At 39.9% G+C, this 9,946-nt stretch overlaps 1 protein-coding gene across 2 annotated transcripts; it reads right to left on the bottom strand.

The window, feature by feature from the left end:
* Nucleotides 1–1,964: 1,964 nt before the first annotated feature.
* On the bottom strand, nt 1,965–9,871 carry c18h3orf33 (c18h3orf33 homolog (H. sapiens)). 2 transcript variants are annotated; one of them, XM_033632015.2, is made up of 5 exons: nt 9,720–9,871; nt 9,269–9,328; nt 4,995–5,154; nt 2,763–2,923; nt 1,965–2,501 (listed from the first exon to the last, which is right to left on the bottom strand). In XM_033632015.2, exons 1-5 carry the CDS (start codon nt 9,846–9,848, stop codon nt 2,244–2,246), a joined length of 768 nt encoding a protein of 255 aa, XP_033487906.1. In that variant the 5' UTR covers nt 9,849–9,871; the 3' UTR covers nt 1,965–2,243. The 2 variants fall into 2 exon arrangements, with proteins under 2 accessions (XP_033487906.1, XP_033487907.1); XM_033632016.2 differs by having other exon boundaries at nt 1,965–2,498.
* Nucleotides 9,872–9,946: the final 75 nt, after the last annotated feature.

Genomic DNA, 9,946 nt, shown 5'->3' with positions numbered 1-9,946 from the left:
ACGGCAGGATGATGCGCAGCTGGATGGCATCAGGTTAAAATGCTGCTGGTAACGATATGATATAAGGAGCTGAAAAGTCCCTATAGAGTGGGTGGATCCAACAAACCATGGGGCCAAGTGTTCACTTCCTGTATGAATGAGGAGCCAAACCATGATGTTTTTATTTAAACATAACTACGTGCTTTCGTTGTTTAAATCTGTCCATGCTTTCGTTGATGTCACAGCATTAGTAGCTGCGTCCTGGAATGTCAACAGCAGATGCAGATGGATACATAGCACGTAACGCATAGACGTGAATGGCCACCGACAAAGCAGCGATATGTGACAACTTGTTAAGTTTTATTTATAATTATGATCACATTTAATGATTATTTTGGGCAGTGGCATTTGGTTGCCTGTTGGTATATTTAAATAGTAACCTAACCCTAACCCCCCCACCCCACATATATATTAGAATCACTGCCTTGTTTTAATTGTATGAACTGTGAATTTTACTATCCTACCATCCTGTACTTTCAGCAGTAATCATTTTGCAAAATAGCGAAATGAGAAGATGCAACTGGTCCTATACCCTCCTTAAAAGTTTCAACAAATTTCTAACTTTTCAAATTATCTTTTTGTTCATTTGAATCATTAAATAACTAGGATACTTGCACATTAAATCTGAACAATTGGTGAGTGATGTATTATGCAGTATGGCAGGTGAGCATGCAGCCTGTGTTGATCATTAATTGCACCAGAGAAATTCCTACTTGCACAAATATTAAATCATAATCTAAGATAAGATGAAGCCAAACTAAATATTACAACCCCATCTTAAACTTTTAACCTCTTCAATGGACGTGACTAATTCTCTGTGATCTCCAGCTTCAGTAACTTCACTCTGCTTTGCTCTCCCCCTGTTGTCTGTCTGAGCCATGGTTTCCCTCCAACTCCTCCCTCAGTGACAGTTCAAAGTCTGGCAGCAACAGCCATCAGCCTGAAATGCACCTTACAATTTAAACCGGCCCACCAATCACGAGCCTCTCCAGCCGTAACAGTCGCTAGTAACATTTGCACAACAAAAGGGAGCTGATTCATCGACCGCCTCCCCCCCTTTCCTTCACTCCCTTTCCCTTGACTCCTCCTCTGCAGCCTTTGTGTTCGGACCCAAAATCCCCTTCTACCCATGCAACCCTCCTCCCCTTTGCACTAATCTCCTTGAGCCCATTGGATTGACTGCTCCACCGCTACCTCTCACTGCACCAAGACCCCCTCACCCTGCACCCCACAGGACACACATCACAGTCTAGCTTCATCTGCAGGCTCCACTCCTGCTCCTCTTATGTGCATGGTTATAACATGGATAACAACCACAGCACAAGGAAGCACAGGGTGTAATTTTGGCAGTGGACGTTGTACTGCAAACAATAATGACAATCACATGAGCGTAATCATGGACACACAGGAAATTTGCTTTGTGGTTTATGCTTCAGGATTATTTGCATCCAACATGAACAGATAGAAATCATAATGTATTCATCTGGTGTGTGTTTTTCATATTACCTGAAATTAAGGGCAGGTTACAGGCTTGATCTCTTTCTGTTCTATGTCAGTGCTTCAGTACTCAAATGTCTTGGTCATGTTACGGCTAAAAGGGCCCTCTTTGTAGGTACTTAAAGACCCCCACACATACACACTGCATGTATGGCTCCCATGGGGTTTGAGGGTGGCCAATATAGAGTTTAGCCTTTGCCTGGCTTTGTATTTCACATTTGGTGTTTCTATAGCAACAGCGAGAGGGACAAGTGGACCCCCCTTTCCATTTTAAACACCATTAACATACTCCGCCCCCCTTTTGCGATTAGTGGGGTGTCCCACACACACACACACACACACACACACACACACACACACACACACACACAAACACCAAAGGAAGAGTGTGTGCTTGTAGTCTAATGGGGTAAGTGAAAGCCAAGGGATTTGTATCATAGAGGTTTTTAATCATTTTAAATTTCTAGAGACTGTGACATACAGTCAAAAACAAACCACAAACCTTTGTAACAGGTGTAATGGGGAATGTAACACAAAAAATACAGTTTTTCTTTGGTAATAATCAATAACAGTTTTGACACATGTGGCACACATGGATGATCAATGATGGACGGCACTTTTTGTAGCCTGTAATGAGACTTTTAAATAACTTTTAGATGTGTCACTGTATCCATAGGCAATAACAGATATGCTGGCATGTTAGTGCATCAAGTCCTCTTAAAGATCCTCCTCATCAGTCTGAACAAAGCGCTGTCCCTGACAGCCCTGGAGGCCCTCTCCCATAGGCTGTCTTGCTTCCACAGTCCCCGCCCCCTCTTCTCAGCTTTGACCTCTGCCCTGTGCAGCCGTTTGTGGAGACGCCAGTAGAGGCGAGAGTCCGGCTGTATCCCCACCACAGGGGCGGTGCGGGCCAGACCCTGCCTGAGGACCTCTTCATTCATACAGTAGCTCCACATCGACCCCTGCTGGAGAGATGAGGAAATTACTTCTTGGGTTATGAGCTATCAGTCTGACAGTAAAGAAATACTCCACGCAAAAACTTTTGTACATAATTTAGTCTTGCCACGTCACCTTGAATTTGTGAAGAAGACTTGCATGACTAATTGATATGAAAATGGTCATTCTGTGGGTGAAGCTTTCCTTAAAATATACAATAAAAAAGGCAGTACTAATAAAATCATTTTTTTTCTGCCACTGACTGAGAGACTCATTAATAAACGCCTCACCCTGCTTTGAGACACCAAACAGTGTAGCATGTCGTTATCTCGGCTGATTAGTTTTAGCCAGACTGTTTGGGAGGGAGCCAGATTCTTCTGCAGCCATACCCTGCCCTCTGGAGTCAGCTCCACTCCTGCAAGATGCACCAGCATCGGGGACGTGCACACACCTAGAGAGGACATAAAAGAGCCATTTACCATATGTGTTACAATAGATAGGTTTAATTGCATAGGTTGAGTGGCCAGAGTGTAGTTATGCACACTCTGTGTACACACTTGAGCGGCTGTGGCTCGGAGGCAGAGTGGGTCGTCCACTAATAGGAAGATTATCCCCGGTTCCTCCAGTCCGCATGTTGAAGTATCCTTGAGCAAAATACTGAACCCCAAATTGCTCCCGATGGCTGTTTCACCAGTGTGTGAGTGTGTTAAAGCTGAGTAGCAGGTGGCACCTTGTATGGTAGCCTCGGCCACCAGTGTGTGAATGTGTGTGTGAATGGGTGAATGTGACTCGTAGTGTAAAAAGCACATATACTGATTAAGATACTGATTATGCTGATTATCATTAGGGCTGGTTCTGTTTGATACTTTATACTAACGCTGATACCTGAGTTTTGTTACTGATTTCAAAATGATTATCTTTTTGATTTTTGCAGTATTGACTTAACACAAGCAGCTGTACTTTGCCAACAGCAAGCAGCAGAGATTTGGACTGGAGTCCAATTCATGTGACTCAGACTCAAGTCACAAATTTCATTACTTTAGACGACTTGACAAAATCAAAAAAGAACACCAATGACTTGTAACATCATTTAGACTCCAGCCTCTTGACTTATGTGACTTATGTATCATGTGCCATGAATCAATTAATTTCCCATCATCTCCTGACTGAACTAACATTAATACTTTTCAGTCCCAGCAAGTTGTCACTTAATTGCTCAGATCTATTCTGTTTAAACCAATCCAATAGCATCCTGTCAAGTTGCAGGAGAGAACCATTGGAAAACTAACATTAAGTTACTTACAACAGTTGGAAAAAATGACACCAAAGGTAATTTTGTTTGCATACAAAAACTATGCGGTCAACAAAAACGCAATTGCAGCAACTTACAAACGGAGACGCAACTTAAATTATTTATTTTTGTTTGTTATATTATCGATAAGTATATTGTTTACCTCGTATTGTTTTGCTTTGCTTTGTTCTATTTTGGTTGTTTTTAAAAATATATATTTTTAAGAGGTCCTACGTCAGTTAATGTTCTGTTATCTGAAAAAATTTAACACTAAGTAAAAAGTTCAAAAAACAAATGGAGACACAAAAACGTCCAAACAAACTTGTTTTAATTAATATACATTTTTAAAAGCATTCATAAATTTTGTAAAAGTAATACATTACTCTGTTCTTGAAATGGCGTTAACTTTGGTGACGAGCACATAATGACTTGTTTCGGACTCAAAACTCAAAGTTAAGGACTTGGGACTTTTCAGTCTCGTCTTAGAGCTTGACTTGTGACCTGAGTGCAAACACTTGGCTACCAAACTTATTACAGAGACTACAAATTAGCTTCCAAGACAAAGACATTTACAATACTCATTGATACACATTTCGATTATCAATTTTGAGGTATTGAGATTTAGTGTCGAGCCCTAACTGTGACTGATTGAGCTTTTATATGAAAAATAGCAAACGCAGCCCAACCACATCTATGAAATACACACTAGTACATTATCTTTGTGTAACGCCCACGGGCCCAAACGATGGGTCTAACCAGCTTTAAAGCCTGGGAGGTCAAGTAGGACAAAGGTAATATTTGAAATAGCTCAACAAGAGCCAATCTGTTCATGTGAGTCCTTCACACTTAAGTTGCTGATGGAGCACTCTATATATAAAGCACAAGCTGCTTGATTCTATTGCTCGGTGAATACAGTGATTTAATAACAAAGCTAACGAGCTTACCTGTCACTCTCACTCATGGAAAGATAATAAAATACAACAGTGTTTGACATTTACAAAGTAAAAATGTCACAGTGACATTTTTGGGGTGCACCTGCTATAAACTGTCATGCTGTTGAACTAATGAGACAAAATTTGATGTGCTGATTGAACCCTTTAAAATTTTCAGAATTGTAATGGGTTATCATTGTGTAAGGAGGCGTACAAGCTGTCTAATGCGTATGTGTGTGTGTGTGTGTGTGTGTATGTGTGTACCCTTGTGATTTCACTCAAAGGATACCCCACATTACCTTTGTGTTTCAAAAGTAGCGGAGTGAGCACTGGCAGATAAATCGGGACATGCTCCACTTCAATTCCTCTGTCTGTGATTGAATGAACTTTCCCGCGGAGGCTGACGTTCCTCTCAATAAAACGAGCAGGGATCTCAGATGCAGCTTGAAACTTGGTGATCTGAAGAGGTGGAATGAGACAGCTGAGTGGCCACGTTAAATGACTCATTTGGGTAAGATGTTAGAAAATGCATTTCATTAACAACCTACTAATCCAATATAATAAGATGCAATGCGAACAGAAGCTGTTAGTCCAGGGGTGTCATTTGAGTTCATGGGCCACACACAGTCTGATTTGATCGCAGGTGGACCAGTAAAACCATTGCATAATATCCTATAAAAAACATCCACCTCCAAAATGTACATTTTTTTAGTTAAATGAGGTACATTTTAATGTTTTTTCCACATTCTGTCAGTCTACTACTCACTATAATTACATGTGTATTTTTCTATACATGTCTCCTCCTGTGCAGTAACCCTGACATCACCACACCAAACTAAAGTGGAAGCTATTGAGTGAACAGGTTAAGTCTTCCCCTGCGTTACAAACTATTTAAAATCCTAAGTTTTGGCAGTGTCAAAGCAATTGGGTTCCACAGGTCTTCTTTTAAGATAGGAGTCTGATACAGATTCTTTTGAACTGAAGCTGCTGATCGACGATATTTTGCACAGTGTTCAATATCTTTAAATATGAACACAATACGTATGCATTGCTCTTTCAGAGAGCTGTATTCTGAGTGGAAAACCCTCTGTAGCAGCGTTTGACATGAAGAAAGCTACTCACTGTTAAACTTGCTCCTAAAACCTGACACTTCTTACGCCGAATTTATACTTCTGCATTGAATCGACGTCGTGACTATGGCATAGGCTCTGCTTCGATGTAGAGCCTATACTGTACCCTATGCCGTAGCATTATGTGCACATCCCCAGAAATGTAAAGTTACCCATTGCGGGCGGCAATGCAGGCCTCCTGTCTATTTTTGTAAGCTGAAACCATTTCCCCTCAGTGGACACAAAGCTTTTATTTACTTTAATTTCACAGATAATTAAACAAGAAATTGTGAAGACAATAAAGCCTCCACAAAAACACCATTTTAAAATTTGTGTGTGATTTATACTTAGGGATTTATCCTAGCTTCATATGAGCAGAGGAAATCTCCAATCATTGCTAGGCTAATTTATACAATGTAAAATGCTATAGCCTTGTGGTAACAATGTTAGCATGTTATACTTTTATTTGAATAACGTGTTTAGTATAAGACAGTTGTTTTGTCAGTGAACCTTGTGAGTTGTAATGAAGTTCGCTGGCCGTGAGGCTAATTTATATAGGCCTAATGTAAAAATTCCACAGGTTTGTGCTAATAACATTAGCATGTTATATTTGTTTGGTAAACGTGTTTAGTTAAGACAGTTGTTTTGTCGGTGAACCTTGTGAGTTGTAATGAAGCTGAATTTTGTAACGTTACCTTTGTTAAATGTTGCTGTTGTCTCTGGCTCCATGTGAGTGGAGGGAAAGTTCGCTGGCCGTGAGGCTAATTTATATAATGTAAAATGCAATAGGCTTGTGCTAATAACGTTAGCATGTTATATTTGTTTGGCAAACATGTTTAGTATAAGACAGTTGTTTTGTCGATGAACCTTGTGAGTTGTAATGAAGCCAAATTTTATAATGTGACCTTTGTTAAATGTTGCTGTTGTCCTGGCTTCATGTGAGTGGAGGAAAGGTTCGCTAGCCGCTAGGCTAATTTATATAATGTAAAAATTCCATAGGTTTGTGCTAATAACGTTAGCATGTTATATTTATTTGGATAACGTGTTTAGTATAAGACAGTTGTTTTGTCGGTGAACCTTGTGAGTTGTAATGAAGCAGAATTTTAGAACGTTACCTTTGTTAAATGTTGCTGTTGTCCCTGGCTTCATGTGAGTGGAGGAAAAGTTCGCTAGCCGCTAGGCTAATTTATATAATGTAAAAATTCCATAGGTTTGTGCTAATAACGTTAGCATGTTATATTTATTTGGATAACGTGTTTAGTATAAGACAGTTGTTTTGTCAGTGAACCTTGTGAGTTGTAATGAAGCAGAATTTTAGAACGTGACCTTTGTTAAATGTTGCTGTTGTCCCTGGCTTCATGTGAGTGGAGGAAAAGTTTGCTAGCCACTAGGCTAATTTATATAATGTAAAAATTCCATAGGTTTGTGCTAATAACGTTAGTATGTTATATTTATTTGGATAACATGTTTAGTATAAGACAGTTGTTTTGTCGGTGAACCTTGTGAGTTGTAATGGAGACAAATTTTGGAACGTTACTTTTGTTAAATGTTGCTGTTGTCCCTGGCTTCATATAAAAAGAGGAAAACTTTGCTTGCCTCTACGCTAATTTATATAATGTAAAATGCAATAGGCTTGTGCTAATAACGTTAGAATGTTATATTTGTTTGGCAAACATGTTAAGTATAAGACAGTTGTTTTGTCGATGAACCTTGTGAGTTGTAATGAAGCCGAATTTTATAACGTGACCTTTGTTAAATGTTGCTGTTGTCTCTGGCTCCATGTGAGTAGGGGGAAAGTTCGCTGGCCGTGAGGCTAATTTATATAGGCCTAATGTAAAAATTCCACAGGTTTGTGCTAATAACGTTAGCATGTTATATTTATTTGGATAACATGTTTAGTATAAGACAGTTGTTTTGTCGGTGAACCTTGTGAGTTGTAATGAAGCAGAATTTTAGAACGTGACCTTTGTTAAATGTTGCTGTTGTCCCTGGCTTCATGTGAGTGGAGGAAAAGTTCGCTAGCCACTAGGCTAATTTATATAATGTAAAAATTCCATAGGTTTGTGCTAATAACGTTAGTATGTTATATTTATTTGGATAACATGTTTAGTATAAGACAGTTGTTTTGTCGATGAACCTTGTGAGTTGTAATGGAGACAAATTTTGGAACGTTACTTTTGTTAAATGTTGCTGTTGTCCCTGGCTTCATATAAAAAGAGGAAAACTTTGCTTGCCTCTACGCTAATTTATATAATGTAAAATGCAATAGGCTTGTGCTAATAACGTTAGAATGTTATATTTGTTTGGCAAACATGTTAAGTATAAGACAGTTGTTTTGTCGATGAACCTTGTGAGTTGTAATGAAGCCGAATTTTATAACGTGACCTTTGTTAAATGTTGCTGTTGTCCCTGGCTTCATGTGAGCGGAGGAAAAGTTCGCTGGCCGCTAGGCTAATTTATATAATGTAAAAATTCCATAGGTTTGTGCTAATAACGTTAGCATGTTATATTTATTTGGATAACGTGTTTAGTAAAAGACAGTTGTTTTGTCGGTGAACCTTGTGAGTTGTAATGAAGCTGAATTTTGTAACGTTACCTTTGTTAAATGTTGCTGTTGTCCCTGGCTCCATGTGAGTAGGGGGAAAGTTCGCTGGCCGTGAGGCTAATTTATATAGGCCTAATGTAAAAATTCCACAGGTTTGTGCTAATAACGTTAGAATGTTATATTTGTTTGGTAAACGTGTTTAGTTAAGACAGTTGTTTTGTCGATGAATCTTGTGAGTTGTAATGGAGACAAATTTTGGAACGTTACTTTTGTTAAATGTTGCTGTTGTCCCTGGCTTTATATAAAAAGAGGAAAAGTTTGCTCGATGCTACGCTAATTTATATAATGTAAAATGCCATAGGCTTGTGCTAATAACGTTAGCATGTTGTGTTTGTGGGAAAAATGTGTCCAGCAAAAGACAAGTGCTTTGTCTGCAAACGCTGTGAGTTATAGTGAAGCCAATTTGCGTACTTGTGTTGTCTCTATTAAGCCATGTTTAATGTGTGTTTAATATGTGTTTTGAATCAACTAAACTTTACAGCACTTCACAGAAACCCTGCCACTGACTCATGTTTTGGAAGTGTGACTGCAGAGTGACTCAGATACACCACCGCACAAGTATAAACGTTCACAACGGCATAGGCCGGTAAATCCCCCTTTAGCCTTCACAAGTGCATCATTATTAGGTGTGCAAAGTCATCCAGTAGGCCTAACTGGACCCTTTATGGGCCAGTTCTGGCTCCCGGGCCGTTTGACACCCCTGTGTTAGTCTACAGTTGAACTTAACTGTGTGTCAAAATTGAAACTGAAACAAAGTAGGGCGGGTATCATTGTTTGAATGCATTAAACCAAAATGAAACTGTTAGTTGAGTGTGATTTGAGGTTCCCTTGGCCCCAGTGTGTGCTGATATTCTCTTACCAGTTTGATACTCCTTGCTATTATAATCACACCAGCAACCGCCAATCCGGTGCTTATGTTCTGTGTGAGAGACAAGAGAGAAGTGAAGGGTTTAGGGTTGTTAAGATGACAGTGATACCATCAACCCAGCTGAACATGTGCTGCACAATGACAATGAGAAAGACTCTGACAGAGATAATAGTGACAGGGGGGCATCAAAAACCCACTGGGGACTTCTGGTGCTGCCTGACAGTGCAGCTGGTCAGTGGTGACACCATATGGTAAAGAGGACTAGTTTAACAGTCCACATTTCTGATTTGTTTTTAATGCACTCCCCTGTTTTACCATTACAGTCCACTTAAAGAGTAGATGCAGCTGGCTCAGGTACACAGTGGCAATGAGGTGACCATATTGCACCTTCATGCCGGTGCATCAGCAGACAAACTGCAGGCTACACAAAGCAGACTCCTACCCGCACAAGAGTTAAATTATCATCTGCGATCTGAGATATTAAGGACACGATGTTAGGAGACGACTGGTGTCCTTGCTGTCTGTCCCTCGTCCCCTCGTCAGTTTCTGTTTCTCTGGAAGTCTCCGGCATGTTGTTGACATTTTCTCGGTGAATCCAACGCTCCGCCTCTATGGGAGGGACGCACAGAGTATAGCTGGCGTAAAGTCTCCGCCCTGTGGTTTGCTTTG

The sequence above is a fragment of the Epinephelus lanceolatus genome, chromosome 4 (genome assembly GCF_041903045.1).
Source record: "Epinephelus lanceolatus isolate andai-2023 chromosome 4, ASM4190304v1, whole genome shotgun sequence".
NCBI lineage: Eukaryota > Metazoa > Chordata > Actinopteri > Perciformes > Serranidae > Epinephelus > Epinephelus lanceolatus.
The sequence above is the reverse complement of the archived record's forward strand: the minus strand, read 5'-3'. Positions and strand labels throughout refer to the sequence as shown.